The sequence below is a fragment of the Falco peregrinus genome, chromosome 2 (assembly GCF_023634155.1).
Source record: "Falco peregrinus isolate bFalPer1 chromosome 2, bFalPer1.pri, whole genome shotgun sequence".
Classification (NCBI taxonomy): domain Eukaryota; kingdom Metazoa; phylum Chordata; class Aves; order Falconiformes; family Falconidae; genus Falco; species Falco peregrinus.
In genome coordinates this window covers 123,373,703-123,390,629 of record NC_073722.1, presented here as the reverse complement: position 1 = coordinate 123,390,629, position 16,927 = coordinate 123,373,703, and the positions used below count along the sequence as shown (strand labels likewise).

Genomic DNA, 16,927 nt, shown 5'->3' with positions numbered 1-16,927 from the left:
TGGTAAGAAACCATTAAACTTGCAGCATTGAAAATATTTTTAAAAATTCTACAGTACTGTAATATGTGTATTCTGCAGAGAGTTGCATTCTATAGCTAAATTTACTTTGCCAGGCATAACTTTGTCATGTTAGGTTACATTTCCAAACTTAGAAAAAAGGAAATTAATTTTTCAGAATACCCTAATTTGTGGGACCACATAGCTTAAATAATAAATAGAAGACCAAGCACTGTCTACAGCCACCCAAAATATATCCATTAACACCACAAAAACACTATGAGAACAGTGCATCAGCCAACAGAATTGCAGTTAAATTGCAGAGCTGAAAATATTTGGCATTTATAGTGAAGCTATGGTATCTTAATGCATCATCTCTGAGTGAGATTTAAGATAGGTATCCAGGATATCACACCAACGCTGAAAAATGTGCAAAGAAGATATTTTCAAATTCAAATTAAATACTTAACATCATCTTGACTGCCTTTATTCTAAAGAGAAGGAAGCTTTTTAGTAAAAGAAATCTCAGTTCAGCTCAACTATGACCACCGCAACATAGCTTATTTCACTCGCTGATCTGATGTGTTCACTGAGAAACCACGTTTAAATATCCACCTTGAGCCTGAACCACACCATTCACTACAGCTGTATGGCAAGAAAGTCCATGTGTGTGTGGTTTGTGTTTGAAATGATCTCACCATAAACAAAGCTTTCTCTGGTGCTAACCGTACCTCAGGTCACAAAAGCTCAGTAATCACACTGGGATCGAATCCTTGTTTGCTAGAAAGGCAGCCACCTAATTCCCAGCACTAGAGCGGCTTCCACTGGAAAAACAGTTGCTGGCACAGATTGCACGTACAGTGAGCCTTGCTTAAAAAGCATTTTGTACATTCTCAGCACACAGAAAACTGCTCTTAGCTGTCTTCTTCCACAGCAAATAAAGATTTCAAAATGCATAACAGAGGCTCCTCCATTAGAATATTTTCATGTTGGCTTTTCTTTCCTGCCCAGGTACCTAGAGAGGCCCCTGAATTACATGCAAACATAGAGACCTCAGGCATCTTTCTGTTTGAAAAGTACTTCCATGAGATCCCAATTCATATATATCAAAAGTAAACGAAACTCCAATGGGATCGGACACACATCCCTTTCACTTGCCTGCTCGCACACTTCTTCGATTACCTTGGCAAAAAGCCCAGGATATTTGTATCTACATTAATTTGCAAAGCACCTAGCACTCTTTTCATCTGAAATAAATACAGCAACAACCTGCTTGAAGACTTCAGCATCCCTCTGCATGCAGACAAGCCACATGTGAAAAGGGCTTGTCGGTAACTACTGTCAGTGAGTGCTATCTCAACTTCATCACTTTTCACATGGATTTGGACTGGCTATTCCTTCTGTCGCCTTGGTTACTAGTTTAAGCCAACAAGGACCCAATGATTGGTTTGACAGTAACTCTGACTTTGCAAATAAGTTATGGCTTGGTTCTCTTGATCCTAAACAGGTTTACGATAAAAGGACACCTGTTCCCCACAAGCTCCATGTCTTGGGAAGCCAGTCTGCTGTGATAACCCACATTGTTACATGGAGATCATATAATTGCTCCTGAAAAGACCACAGCCTTGCTTCTAAGCATAGCTTCTTGTTCACAATGCAATACTCTCTGCTTCATGAGGCATTACAACTTGTACAGTCTTCCTGCTCTTGGCTACAAGTATTCGGGTCATCTGGAAAGATCAGTTCACAATCTTTGCTATTTACAGTTTCTTTTTGTTAATGTTGCAAACGTTAACCTGTCATTTGAAAATAAAGGCCAAGAATAGAAAATTGCTATTTTCTTAGTTTCCTATTTTTTCCTTCTTTTTCCTTTTTCTTCTTCCTGCTTACATCCCAGTGCTACAATTCTGTTTCTTTGGTGTTTGTATCTCTCAATTTTTCATTAAAAATTACCATACTGTATCCCACTCCCTTGCTTGCTGCCAAGTGACATAGTGACCTATAGTAAGCTTTCTTAATCTTTTAACCCTAAATCAAAGTGCTTCCTTCTTTTTGCGCCTCTTCAAATATCTTTTAGTCTACTGACATCTTTCTGATAATGTGGCTATTTCAGGTTTGACTTGAGAGGCACAGATCAGTTTCATAAACTTATAATAACATGCAGTTAAGTATTGTTTTCCTTGAAAACACACAAATATATAGTTACACTTTCTTTTAGGTTTTCAAACTTCATGTCAACAGCAATTCATTGAGTTACAAGCCTATGCTTCCCCTCTTGCCTTTGACAACCCTAGTCACATATTGCAAGGGGAGAAAAATAAACCAAAAAAAACCCAAAGAAAATAAACAACTTCTCAGACAAACTGCTTTAATTAAGGCATGAACTACCAGGTGTGTTCTTATACAGAAACACTTCATCTCTCTACTGACCTTTTTCTGTGTGTTTAACTTTTTCATCAATACAAAAATAGTCATAAAAAAATAAACATATGTGAACTTCCAGTGCTGTCTTCAGACACATAACAAACTAGAAATTCTCAGCATTCTGACAAGATTTAGGAGCCATATGCTGACAGACTAACAGTCATACTCCAGCTATCTATCTTAGTTAAGCTTTTGTCCACTATTTACAATCATATATCTGATGAACATAACACAGAGTAGAAGACATTCATCAGCTGTTAATACAGATGCTGTTCTGCCCAGAAATATGGGAAGAAATGGCATGAAAGATTTCCACTATTCCCAAAAATTTTTTTTAATACATTACCTTCAGTTGAAGCAGCATCAATCATTACTCGTTGCATGAGGACTGGTTCTAATCCAAAGTCAAACACAACAGTTTGGCGAAAAGTTCCAAAGATTTCTGTGTTAAAGGCTATACTGACTTTGTATATATAATGATCTATTCCGTTCTGGACCATTTTTCCTCCTATCCATTCCTGACAGTTTTCTGGAACTTCTTGTGATACCTGGGTAGTGCTGTCTCCAGCAGATATTGCAACGATACTAAAATGTGGACGATGGGCATCATAAAGCAATGCCACTCGATACAGCATTCTTGCAGGCTATAAAAAAAAGGCAAAGGTTGAAATGACACTGTGTTGGAAAACTGAAATTATCTCAGGAATATCTTCATTTGCAACCAGATAATGAGAGCTGCTAAGAACTCTCAACTTCTCAGAGCAGGTACAAGTCCTGCCCGCTTTCCAGAAATCTGGGCAGTCGATATGTAATCACCAGAGCTGCTGGGAAGAGAGAGAGGAGATGGTGCTAGGAAGTGTCTCTGTTTTAAGAAGAATTATGCAATTGAAATATTAATTGCAAAAGGCTATGGGCTGCATTCTAGTTATAATTGACTCACGTTCAAAAGATAAGTAATCCTACCTTACAAGTGAGAGCAAATGTCCATGTCTGATGAGACTTTTTGGTGGTGACAGTTACCGATAGCTCAGGGTTATGTTCTACTCTCACTCCTTCTACACATTCACTAAGCTAGATTAAAAGAAAAAGAAGATAACATTAAACTTCTACAGGCAGTATCAAAACAAAAACACTTGGGAAAAAGTAGAATTTTTTAACAGAAAGTGGAAAGTATTCTTTCCTGCACTGTGTAGAATTGATGCAAGTCCTGTGTAGGAATTAATGAAAGTATGTGCTAATTCAGAGAGACCAGCAAGCCAAATTACTAGATCATACTGTGCAAGCAAAGAATATAATAATTTAAGGACAATTAACCGCAGGACTTGTTTTTCAAAAACCAACTTAATTGTAAATGTTTGAAGTAGAACGCTATTTTGTTTGGAAAGAAGGATCTGACACAACGAGGCCCAAAGACTGCATTTCCAGAAGACCCCAGATCTCACTGACGTCAATGAGACTACTAGAGACACCAGGAAACCAGATTCAGGCTTTCTACTCATTAATGCATTCTGCAGAAAGTCCACTCTTCCCAGATTTTAATCAACAATAGATGGACCGAAAACTCCTTAGGGTCAGTGGTAAGTAGAGCTGGTCGAATGCCACGAAAACACTCTCTGGATTTCCAAACAGCTGCTAAAATTGATTTATCCATACCCCACACTCTTCGGTATTCAAACGTTTTTGAACGTTTGGGGGATTGGCTTTTCTTCATACAAGTGCCTGCAGTCGCAAGCAAAGACAAGGAGCCATGCACAAGCAAAAGTATTCTCCACTAAGTCATGAAAGCTTCGCCATTTATTGTTCCCCAGTTTAAAAAGTTCTGCCATCTAGTCAAGGAACAGGAACAATACCATGAGACTTGGATGACCCATCCTGCACTGGGAGTAGTAAATATGCAAAATGCACAAGCTGTGAGTAACCCACAAGCTGTTAATTCACAAACTACTGAATTCCTGAAAAGACTGAGTACATTTGCAGAAATCAGCCTAAGTCTCTGGTATCTTTGCAAGAAGACATAGGGCAGGATGGAAAGGGGAGCAAATTGGTTGGACAATTTCTTGGTAAGGAGTAATTCGACCAGCTCTGATAGTAAGGGCCAAAAACAGGCTCATCTGTTAGTTTTAAATATGAGCACATAGGGAAGTAGTATATTTTCCTTACCACTTTCTCAGGAGATAACGAATTCATCCATTTCTCAATCAAGGTTTCCATATAACTGCCCGAACATTGTTTGTTTTCCTTCTGCTGTTTTAATCTGATCAAGCGGGAAGCATATCGTTTTTGCCATTCTGTTAGCTCTTCCTGGGAATGTGCTGAAGTACACTGTGCACCGTACCTGCAGATCCCTTGCTCTAAAAATCTACATAAAATAGGAAAAACGATTATGCCTTGAACTTTTCGGTCTCCAATTAAAAAGAAAAATATAAAAATTTTACTTTTAAAGCCAGAAGGACATTCTTTAAGTCTCTTTCACAGAACTAAAGGCAGTTTAGTTCGTGTGAACTGATTTGGAAATATATACATGTACGCAGCACTTTGTAAGAGAGGTGGCAGCCTCTCTTAGTTCAAACTTCAGAAGAGTGTATCAAATTTCTTTGAAACATAGGGGAACAAAAGTCTTCTTAAGAAATTTCCAGCTTCAAAGAATCAAGTGTTTGTACAGAAATTAACACAATGAGATCATGGACCATCCCTGAAATGACTAGGCATTGTATTAATATGAATAAAACACTGTTAATCAAGGGTAAAGGGAAGACAGAGCATAATTTCCTCCAGTAGTTACATTATTAGCTGATAAATACTCAGTCAGCAGTTTTTCCTGGAGCAACAGTGACATCACATGGTCCTTTCTACTAAATACACCTACACAGAAATCACCTCAAGAAAAGGTTTCATCCTCTTCTTCGTAAACAGTGTATCAGTCTAAAAGGATCTATTTTTGCAGAGGTGAAGGATTTGATAAATAGTACATTTTTCATTTAATGGCATGTGTTGCTGCATTAAAATTAATGATATTCAAAATGCCTGTATAAAATTTAAGCATTCTAGTTCTAAGAATTTACTGCAAGTCTGGGCAAATGCCTATATAACTTGGAAACTATTTTTATAATTAAACTTTGTATTAAAATTGTAAAACACAAGGCAGTAGTTTCACCATCATTCTTCAAAACTGAAGCACTTAAAAAATAGATGACAAAATGAAGAATAAAATGGGGAGTGGGGTAAGTTCTGTAGGTGCTAAGAAAGTACAGGATATACAGAATAAACATCAGGCCAGGAGGCTGTTTTGTTTGTTTTGCATAAGGAGACTATAAAGAGTTAATTTAAGCATCATGTTTATAATAAATAAAGCCAGACAGGCTGATCTCTGTCAGGATATTAAGTTTACAGAATCTTTGTAAACATAACATCATTTTAATTTCATGTGGATATCTACATATACTAAGAATCTCTTCCTACAGTGATGAGTTACTGTAAAAAAGAAAGGATGCACCAAGACTAAATTAATACAGTAAGTCAGGACCCCACATCATTGAGAAACACAGCAGAAGGGGATCAGTGACTAAATAATCTCTCCGTAATATACTACATAGTGTAACATGAATTAGAACATGAACTCTGAGCTACGTGACAAAAACAAGTTAACACCTGACTGTATGAAAACCTTGCAGCAGAAGGACCTGGATACCTAGGCCACACTTGTATCAGTGGTTATCATTCGATTTAGCATACACTTTTCCTTTAAATTTAAGTCTTTAAAGGTTTGTGTGCCCAATTGTAAATAAAATAAGCATGATATATATCATTATGTTACTAAAGACATTCCCAGGCTTAAGTTGCTTAATATATTTCAAATGAAAATATTTTCCTTGGCAGTCAATTTCAGTAGCTCTGTTTTAAATCTTCCAATTCCCCATTGCGTTAGAATGCTAAAGTACGATTATGATTTTCATGGCCCAAAGTAAATGGAGTGAAAGCATAAAAAAATTGTTGACGTGTTCTTATTAGCTACATAGCAGATTAAAAACCAAGTGAGTTTCCTTTTCGTTATTTAACTGGAAAGCATATTACTTTAAAATTTTTCATCATTATGCAAGCTTTGCAAGTGCTCATTGTTCATATTTATAACAGACAGGTTTTTTCTCATTTTTAGTTTCTTATTTAATACCTCCTGCAATTCCATAGCTTCATTAACTAGAATAAATATGCTGTACTGCTGCTTTATGGCACACAGGGGAAAAATAAACTGCAGCTTCAAAAATTCATATTCAGTACCTGTAACTGCCTCCTCATAAGGAGCTAAAATCTTTAGCCCATGGTCAGAATGATACTGTTCATATGGATTTGCTGATTAAGGCATATCCTCCTCACTGTAAGAGTTAACAGTGGGCATAAAGCTAATTACAGCTTTAGTGGAAAAAATGTTTCAGAGCAATAGTTGGAAGCATGGTACAGATGTTGCTCAACATAAAATCATCGCTAAAATCTGTAAATATCTGCTTTTTAAAAATTGCTGAATACGCACCAGATACAATAAAAGTCAACAACAGCTGCCAAGATTTGGCATCTCTAGAAAATCATGCCAAAAGCAGCCTAAATTCAGCAATTCAGTTGTGTAATTTAAAAAGGTCAGATTCCTGCTTGCACTTCCAAAATAATTTATTTGCATCAGTTACATATATGGGAGAATCAAAGGCATGATGCTGGTTCCTCCCCATTTATATTAATACAGTTTGACTTAAGTAATGATGATTAACAGCACAAACTACAGGCAATACTGACTAGATGACTGGAAAAGACAAGGAAGAGAAACTCCAATACAAGCCATCGGATCTTCAGCAAGGCAATTCACCTCTGTGTACCTGAGCTTACACAAAATGGAAATAATGAGATCTGGACGGAAATTCCATAAACATTTCTTTTATCTGGAGACAAAGCTCATCTATCAACAAAGCCCATTCAGCTGAAGGCATGCACACCCTCTCTGATGTCAAAGCACACCTCACTGTGCTTCAGTTTGCTAACACTGTTGCCTGTGGGAATTTTTCACATCTCTGAAATTATACAAATTAGAAAGTTTATAAATGCAAGTGCTTCTGGATAAACTGACCCTTCTAAAAATCTGTGAACGAATCAACTCCTGTTCTAACAAGTACCTTCATTTTGCTGACCTCTTAATCGTTCTGTCAGCAGCTAAATAAAAGAGGAAACATTATGATCCCTTGGAGAATGTTGATATAAAGCACTGACTTTACCTTTTACATAGTGTATATTCTTCACTGCTTGTGACTCCCCTGGGTGGAGGGCGGAACTGCCAGCCATCCCGGGACCCTGCAGAGTAGTCAAACCATAGATTATTTTTCTAATTGCCAAGTTTTTCTGAGTCTGGCAGTAGCTGTCCAAGGAACCACATCTCTAAACATCAAACCAAAGTGTATTTGTACACAAGCAAAATTACCCACCAAAAATTAATTTTTAATCCCTAACAAATTTATTTGAAACAAAGGTCCAAAGGTTATGGAGGCAAGTTTCAAAAAATATGCAGAATGGATCAGGCTCTGATACAGTGCTTTGACCAATGAACAGAAGTTCTGCCTTCAAATTCAGTCAATAAGGATATAATTCTACCACATTTCCCAGGGCTCATCACAATAGTCAAGCCCCTTTTTTGCTTTCTGACTACTATGCAGCGCTGAGCACTGAGCAGAACCCAAGTCTTCTGACTGTGAAATCAAGTAGCTTTATAATTGAGTTCCATACCTTCTTCTAAATCTTCTACATGATATCCTGACGGTACTTTACCAGCTGCCTACAATTATATGAAAAAAACCCACAGTTATAAAGGAACACAAAACAATTTCATCAACAAGAACTGCTTTAGCTTCTTCGCTGTCAAAATATGGTTTAGAACAACCAATACAAAAATATTAATTACCACTCTGAAAACACTTCCAGTTACAAACATGAATTTCATATTAACCTAACAACTGGTCTACAGACGTTGATAAAAGGAATTCTGCCAGAAACACCAAGTCCACTCATTGTTAGAAGAAAATTTTAGAGATTTTTACAAGACCAAATTCCATCTTTTTCTATGATAGTTTTACTGTGAACTGCAGTGAAGTTTTTAAAAGGCCAAAGGTCTGAACTGTATTGAGATGTCATTGAGCTTTGAATCTACATTAAAAATAAAGCCCAAATCAATGACAAAGCGTAAGGGGAAAGAGAAGAAAAAAAGAGGGAAAAGAAAGAAGTAGCAATTTAATCAACAGATGTGACAAATTAACCTCTAATACAAAAAAAGGTAACTGAGAAGGCATTTACATTTGTTAACCAATTTCTTAAGACACATTTATTACTTCAGAATCATTTCCAACAGAGAAAAATATAATAAATAATTAAGAAATACAGATCTAACCACTTTGAATTCTTTCTACTTGCTACTTCAAGAGTCAACAACCTATTAGCATCTTCCTCTATTTTCTCATACATCATGCAAGATTGTGATGAAAGGCTCCTGAATAGGTAGGTGGTAAAGACCAACAGACCACTGGCAATAATGATGTCTGAACCAGTATGTTCACGGTGAGCCCGGATCTCCTGGGACACATGAAAACAAGCCTTTCAGCTGTTTCAGGTACTGCTCATTATTTTCCCAATAATATGCTCATTATTACCTCTGTTTCAGCAAGAAGTGTTTTCAGCCGTGTCAGATCCTTAGTTACCATCCCGTTCTGGGGGAGAAAGAATATTAATACATCAAACACATAATCCTTCACATGCATCAAACCACCAAATTCATTTCTCCCCCCACACCACCACCAAGGAGAAGGGCAAGAAGGAAAAATGAGTTTGACTTACAAGGTGCAATTTTAAATGACAGAGACTACGTAACACCAAAGCAAACATCAGGGTGAAAAAGGGAATTCACTGGCCAAAACTAGCACTAGACTTACAGCAAGTATCACTACAGGACAAAGCAGGAGAGCAGTGTACATAGCACAGCTTGGGGGAAAAAAACTTCTTATGAAGTTTGGCTGCCATTCAAGATAAATATTAATAGCTATAATGTTTATTGATTGCTATCCTCCAGAACAGTACTCTACATGCACAGTAGCCACAGAGGCAGCACAGCCCAACGGACAAGGACTCAGGAGATCCGTGCTCTGTTATCAGCTTGGCTACTGGACTGCTGGGTGACATTAGGCAAGTCCCTTCACCTCTCCACACATCAGTTTCCCATCTGCAAAATGGGGCCTGTGAGACTGACTGTCTTCACAGAGCACTTTGCAAGCTACTGATGAAAAGCGCTACAGTGAACCATATGCTACGGTTACTGAAACACTTTGGCTGTAAAGGAATTAATATAATAAACTTGCACTGCTGTTGCATTGATGGATTCATTTCTTCTTAAGAATCTACTTTACAGCTTACTAATTTCTACAATTTCGTAACTCCTCTGATGTAGACTACGTAACAATTTTTGAGTTTTCACTAAAAAGCAAAGATTAGCCATGTAACTAAAAATAACTGCATATTCAAGTACATCTGAAGTAACACTCTTTCAAAGTTTATCTGAAATATATAGCTAAGTAACCATTTCACAGTCATTTAAGTCAAAACTTTGATTAAAGGAACCAAGACCTGTGGTTTTTCTTTCAATAATCTCTTGAGAAATTTAATTAATTGCTACTACATTTGTTATGACTCCTACACATTTTGACTGTGCTACTGAGCAGCAGAAATTACTCTCTCTGCTGAAAACAGACACTCAAGAATCCTCACACTTAGGCTTTTTTCAAAATGATTTTTCACTTCTTCAGTAGAAGGCTACAAACTGAACCTGTTGAGCTTAAACATATTAAGGCACAAAATTTTTTACCAAGAATCATTCTCTTAAGTCACTGGGGACGAAACTGGATGGATTCTAACTCTTCAATAAATTAAGTCCAAAACTTTGTTTCATTTCTTCTCTTAGATAATGGCAAAAGTCAGTAAATCAGTTGCTGATTTTTATTCCTACTGAAAACAACTGTGTCTAATAACCTAAAGCTTGTAAAAATCTCTCAAACTCTGCTTTGGTACAACACTCTGGAATTATATATGAAGGCACCTCTATTTGCACAACAATAGCTCAGACTAAGGGCACTGTACGTTTCCTGCGATAAGGAGCTTTTGACTATTTTACTAATTTTTCCTAAAGGCAAGTTTCCTTCAACCTCACCAGGAATTTTTCAATGAAACATTTTTTTGTTAGAAAACACCAGCCAGACAAAGAAAAAACCCTTTTCTTTACATAAAAATAACCAATGGCAGGGGGGGAGGGAATTCAGGATATATACCAGACAAACAAACAGAACTCCCTAGTAAAAACAACCTACTGATTAAGTTAAGCACCAAGATGTAGGAGACATTATCCAATTTCAAGGTAACTCTCCTACGACAGTTTCTGATGTCACTTACAAGTTCCTCATGGTCTGACCAGAACTTTTTCTCTGTGCTATGACCATGTTTCTGGATTTAGCATCACCAGCAGTTCACGATGATGAACTGTGTGCTGTTTATTCTAGACTACTGAAATAAAAAGGAAACCATCCTTTGGAGACTTACATACGTCCCTAATCTTCCCCATATGAGTAGTCACATAAGAGCCAAAACAGTTACTTACATGTATGGAGTTAAAAGCATCTTTAAAAGTTTTGACAGGTCAAGGGTAAAAATAGCAGCTTTGAACTCAAATCTTTGTCTTTGTCTTGAAATGTAAAGCTTTTTTTTTTTTTCTGAAAAGCTTTTCATGCTGTCTTACAACTTATCATGGGCCAGTTATTTAAAAGTCCTACCAATAATTTTTCTCCTTTCATGGCTAAACCTCCTGAAGTACATACAAAATGGTATCAGGTGCAATTTCAATGTAAATCTCAAGCTTTTGCTTACTTTATTTTTTCCTAGCCAATCACACAAATATGGAAATTATTTTGCATTCCCTGAGGATTCAGAGCCAACAACAAAAAAACTTTGCACAATCATAACAACTCTGAAACACTGGTAAGGCAACAACCTAGGTATCCTGATAACGTATACTTATCTTTGTCTTTTTCATACAAATAATTTTTGTTGTAACCTGCCAGTCAAACATATGTTCAGAAGTTTGTTATTAAACACATTTTTTAAAAAGGAAATACAAAACTACTTTTTATATTATGCAGACTGCAGCAAACCCACTTACCAGTGATTCACCCATCAGTGATTTGGAAAGAACATTAGACACAATTTGCAGCTTCCCTTTAAGATGCATGCAGCAGAGCACTGCACGGAAAGATCCATCTCCCTTGGCCAGCCCCTCTCCCAGCACTGCAACACAAATCAGCAACTATTAGCTTCATCACAGCATACATTTAAATAAGCTATATACAGTTTTCCTTCACCTTTAACATGAAAATAAAGTCTGAAACCTGGGTTGAATCCATGGCTTCTTGGAAAGACAAGTCTTGGATGTAAAGGAAGTATTACTTATTCTTGTCTAACACTAACTTGAAACTTGTCTCCCACCATCTAAAAAATGCTGTACATGAGCTCAAAAAAGGTTTGTGATGTTTACATGCTAAAATAGACAAATACGGGAATGGTAAGTTCAAATATCTGACACAGACACAAAGGACCTCCTCTTCACAGAAAGGATAAAAAAAAATAGCAACCAACAACCTCGCAGTAACACAAACATGCTCAGGAAGATCCATTCATGCTCACAAAAAGCATGCCCTGTCGTTTCCAAATATAGCTAACCTCCTCACGGTCAATTCCTGCTACTTTAAAAGGGCTTTTATTCACTTAGGCTGTAAAGTGCAGGATATAGGAACGATTGTTTGAGTCCAGAAATTTACAGGCTCCATGTAACAGAAACCTTTCCTAATGCTTTCTAGCACTGGATCAGATAGCTAGCCAAACAGACACTTTCATTGACACTTCCAATAGTGAAAGGACTTATTTCACAATATAGACGTGCTTCAGACAAGCAGGAGTAACACTTAATCATATATATTACCTGTCCAGAAAACGAAATGCCAGAGTGACTAAAAAGCTAGTAAGCTAAGCATATGAGTTGAAAAGAAGGCTGGACAGTTGTCTAAAATTACAAAATTTTAATATATATTACTGTTATTGCAGGCAACATCAACATCTGTGTTTATACTGCTACTCACGCAGATGCAAACAGCTCCTGTTAGTACTAACAGGAATTTTACACTGATCACAACTTCAGGATTACATTTTAAAATAACAAATCAAAACTCCTCACTCAACAGACATTCACATGATTAACAGAAATTGCATTAAAGACTGAAGCAAAAAAAAACAGTCCCACAGAACATTTACATAAAAAACCCTAGAATCTCTTCCATAAAAAAACCTAGACATCTCTTCAAAACAAAAAGGTAACTAAATCCTCTTTATAAAGTGCCTCAAAGATTAGTCTGAATTCACCACTCCAATGATACTGACCGCATTTCCAAAAATAGAGCTTTACTTCCCAAACCAGAAGCAGCAGCACCAGAAATAGCTTTAACATGTCTGACAGTTTGCTATTTTAACCTCAAAGATTAGATGTCCAATTATGACATTTTATATTATTAACTGTATAGTATCACCAAGCTAAAACATACAGTTGCACATAAAAGTTTCAACACATTAACCAGTACCTTTTGGTAAAGGTTTGTGGAAACATTTAAGAGATTGTAAGTTATCATCATTCCTTGTAACAGTGCAAGCAGAATACTATAAAGAACATCTATTTCTCCAGCTACTTCAAAATGTACTTATCATTCAGGTTAAAATAAAACACTGTCACAGGTATGCAACATGTCAAGTCTTGTAAAAAGACAGAACAGCAGCTTGAATAAAACTTTTGCCTATTAAAAAAAAAATTGTATCAAGGAAGTGTGAGTATCAGGTAGTCCACACCAGGGTTGTTTCCTCCCAAGGATATTTCAAACCTAAAAACCTTCAAGATCATAAACTGTCAGATGCTGGGCTACTGTTGATAACAGCACATTATAGGCAACCACAACCAAATAGCTCATTCATATATTCAAAAAAATTGGTGGGTGGGTATATACAAATATATACACACACACAACATTTTATATACAGACACACTTAAATATGGCAGTAATAAGGTGAAAAATTATCTGGAAATAATATTTGCAGAACATGATGGCATGAAATAAGAAAATTAACATTAAATTGGATGCTATTTCCTTGTTACTAATACACATTTGAAAGCTGTTTTCTCTACTTAATTAAAAAAAAAAAAAAAGTAGAGATCAGCGCTTCTATTCCACCCACTTCTATGCCCATCCAGCAAGAGAAGAAAAACAGTTCAACATGACCATTTCTTTGAGATACTTGTAACTGACACATATGCCAATAAAAGTTTTGAAGATGAACGTCACCCATCTAACCCTATGACGAACCCATCAGATGTCATCAATGAGAATATTATTCATTAAACTTCATTCTCCCTCCTACCTCCTTTAACCATCATTCATCTTTCCATATGTGTCTCTCTTCCTTTTATTTGCCATCATGAAAGACAACTGTAAGGTTAGTCAGAATATTACACCCTTGGCATGTAGCAACAGTTAAAAGAAGCAGCTTTAAAAAAAAATCCAGAATATTTTAAGAATGGTACTGATTAAGCCATGTTCAGCCTTTTCGAATTTGTTAAACCTTAATTTTACACCTACACAAAGCAAGTTTACTTTTCTTAGTTACGTTTTATGGACCTTCACAAGCAGGCTGCACAGCCCCACAAGTGCCCCAGACTATGACTTGAGTATCAGTGAAGACAGATGCATTTAAAACAAAAAACCAAACAAAGAAAAAAAAAAAAAAACAACTAGGAAAACCCACACAAAACCAGAAAGGAACAATTTAAAGGTTATCATCGCTAGCACAGGAATGCCAGAATAGTGTATCACACAGTCTGTGTAACAAAACTGTGGTTTGAGGAAACCTCCTTTCAAATTCAAGAGTAGTTAAGGTACTAAAAACTGAAAGGTGGGATCTACCCACCTTTTCTTTCCAAATCTAACTGATAAACTCTGTTCCAACACTTACCAAACGCAGCAGAGCTCTCAGTGAGTTTTGAATCACTTGCATTATACATGAACAACAGAACATTAGGAAGGATGGTTAATTCCTTTAAAAATACCCTGACTGAACAAGGCAGTGAAACATGAAAGGCTCAACTTCAATGTGACATATGCACATTTGGAAGCTTTAACAAATAGGAATATATGTAAGTACACCATCTTGACGGTCTCTGAATCAAGTCCCAAAATGCAAACCAAAATATCCTCCCTGTCCCTAGGAAGAAAGACAGAACTATCAGCTGTCTTTATCTTCACAAGAATCCTAACGCTATCAATTCATCCTACATTTGTATACTGAAATATCTATTAGGCAAATAGCACCACTGTGCCAAAGACATGCATTTGAGTTCTGGTACTTGAGTGTGAGTTACAAAATAGTGAGAGCTCTCAAAACAGAAAAAGTAGAAAAAGTATTATCAAGTAGATACATAGTTTTAACCAGGGGAAAAAAGAAAAAAAAAAAACATTGTTAGCAAACTAACAAATCTGGGCATCAGTTTTAAAAATTCAGACAACTGACTGCAATTCATAACACTATAATAAAAAAAAGAAATAAGCATACCATGCCTACAGTCTTCATCTGCTTGCCCATACTTTTTCTGAAAGGTAAAACATGAAAAGTTTAAAAATAGCATTATTCCAGTTAGCATAAACAACTACATGCTTGAGTTACAAGTCTCTTAAAACTTTTCAGAATCCGTTACACCTCATCTTTTCCTGGGTGGAAGATGTAAAAAACACCAGTCACATGTCAAATATAATATTATTGATTCTTAGAATGCTGACTTTTTCTCAAATTCTCAGCAAACTGACATTTTAAAAGAGGAAAATGAATGGGCAAAGGTGTATGTTTTATATGTGTTTGTATGTGGCTCACAACATCTCGGAAAAAATACAAAAACATAACTTCCTATTCTAGCCACTGTAATTTTTTTTACACTTGCACTAACATGGTACTGTTGAAATTTGTAAGGTATGTATTTTATCTTGCACTGTCTTAACACTGGTGATGTTAAAAATCACTTTTTTTAGCAAAACAAGAAGGACAATTTGGATTTTTTTTTCCTTTACTTTTTAAAAAAATTATAAACCTTCAAGTATCTATATAATTCAAGCCTTTAATAGGAAGGTTTTGATTACAAGTACTTTTCCAGAGCCCCTGAAGACTTACTGCAATAATTTACTATGATGAATATCCAGAGAGGTGTCTCACAGGATTTGCAACAGCATCAATGTCAGGAACATATTAAATACTGCTAAGCACCTCTCTGCATATTGGCCTATGTAAATAATTTTGAGGAGTCAGGTCTGTAACAAAACAACTTCCATTAAACTAAAAAAACAAAACAACTTCAGTTATTTCTGAATTTCTTCCCCTGAAGAGCCATAAGATAGTCACCTCTTAATTTAAGAAGTTTCCCAATTCTTGTTTTGCACACAGAGTAGTCCAATTCAGCTCCCTATTTAAAGAATGCTTAAAAATGCTCCCTAATCTGATGGGCAAGGTTTATCTTAAAGCTGTCCAGCAAGGTCTTACAACTTGGCCAAACTTTTTCCACTTGAGATGAAATTGTTCATACCCAATACATGAAGATTTGGGGTGGACAAGACCCCTGTATATCTGTTAATAACATTTCCAGAACAGAAAAATACAGAAAAATGGAGGTTCATTAAGCAGATTATAGGTTTATTGTTAAGCATTGTAATGTCCTTTCCTTAAAGGAACTGCACGTCTGTGATACTTTAAAGGAAGGACACAAATTTGCAATGGGATCATCTATAATTCAGGGTTATGCCTCTTCCTTGCATTTACAAACCTTTACCAAGACCCCAGTTTTCACATTTCCATTAAAAATCGGCCAGAGTCATAGAGTTACATCTTTCACCAGATATGCTCTAGCTTAGCAGTGAAGAACTAGTATATGATCAAGTATTAAAAGATTAATGTTAGGCCTATGCTAACGGAGCTAAATCAGGTAAGAACCAGCTACCTGAATTCTGCTATTTCCTAACATTGTTTTTTTAAATATTTAGATTTGCTAGCTTAATTTCAAGCTTTTTAAAGGTCAGGTAATTTGGTATGTAATTCAGCATAACTGTACAAACCTAATACCCTAAAACCAGACAGTTTGCCTTCCTGGAATTTTTTATTATTTTTTTTAAGTATTTTTCTTCATTCTTTTAGAGCACTGTGATTCAGACCCAAACTACTTAAGAGGTCCCAATCCTGAAAAATAAACAGATCAGAGAAAACTACGAGACAGAAGCCTCATACATGCTTTAGCAAGAGAGATGCTGTGGCAAAGCAACATGCCAATCCCAGGAAAACGCTGAAACTTATTTAAAACTTGATGGTA

General features: G+C 36.3%; 1 protein-coding gene across 4 annotated transcripts in view; it reads right to left on the bottom strand.

Moving 5' to 3' along the window:
- The window catches only part of HELZ (helicase with zinc finger), a 91,504-nt gene that overhangs the window by 56,789 nt on the left and 17,788 nt on the right, over positions 1-16,927 (bottom strand). For 3 of the 4 annotated variants that reach the window (XM_055794151.1, XM_055794153.1, XM_055794152.1), the window contains exons 3-10: positions 15,133-15,169; positions 11,648-11,772; positions 9,099-9,155; positions 8,182-8,230; positions 7,677-7,752; positions 4,582-4,780; positions 3,385-3,492; positions 2,768-3,065 (exon numbers count right to left, since the gene is read on the bottom strand). In XM_055794151.1, coding sequence (XP_055650126.1) covers positions 2,768-3,065; positions 3,385-3,492; positions 4,582-4,780; positions 7,677-7,752; positions 8,182-8,230; positions 9,099-9,155; positions 11,648-11,772; positions 15,133-15,169 — 949 coding nt within the window. The remainder of the gene's footprint in view (positions 1-2,767; positions 3,066-3,384; positions 3,493-4,581; positions 4,781-7,676; positions 7,753-8,181; positions 8,231-9,098; positions 9,156-11,647; positions 11,773-15,132; positions 15,170-16,927) is intronic. The other variant, XM_055794154.1, reaches the window with a different exon arrangement.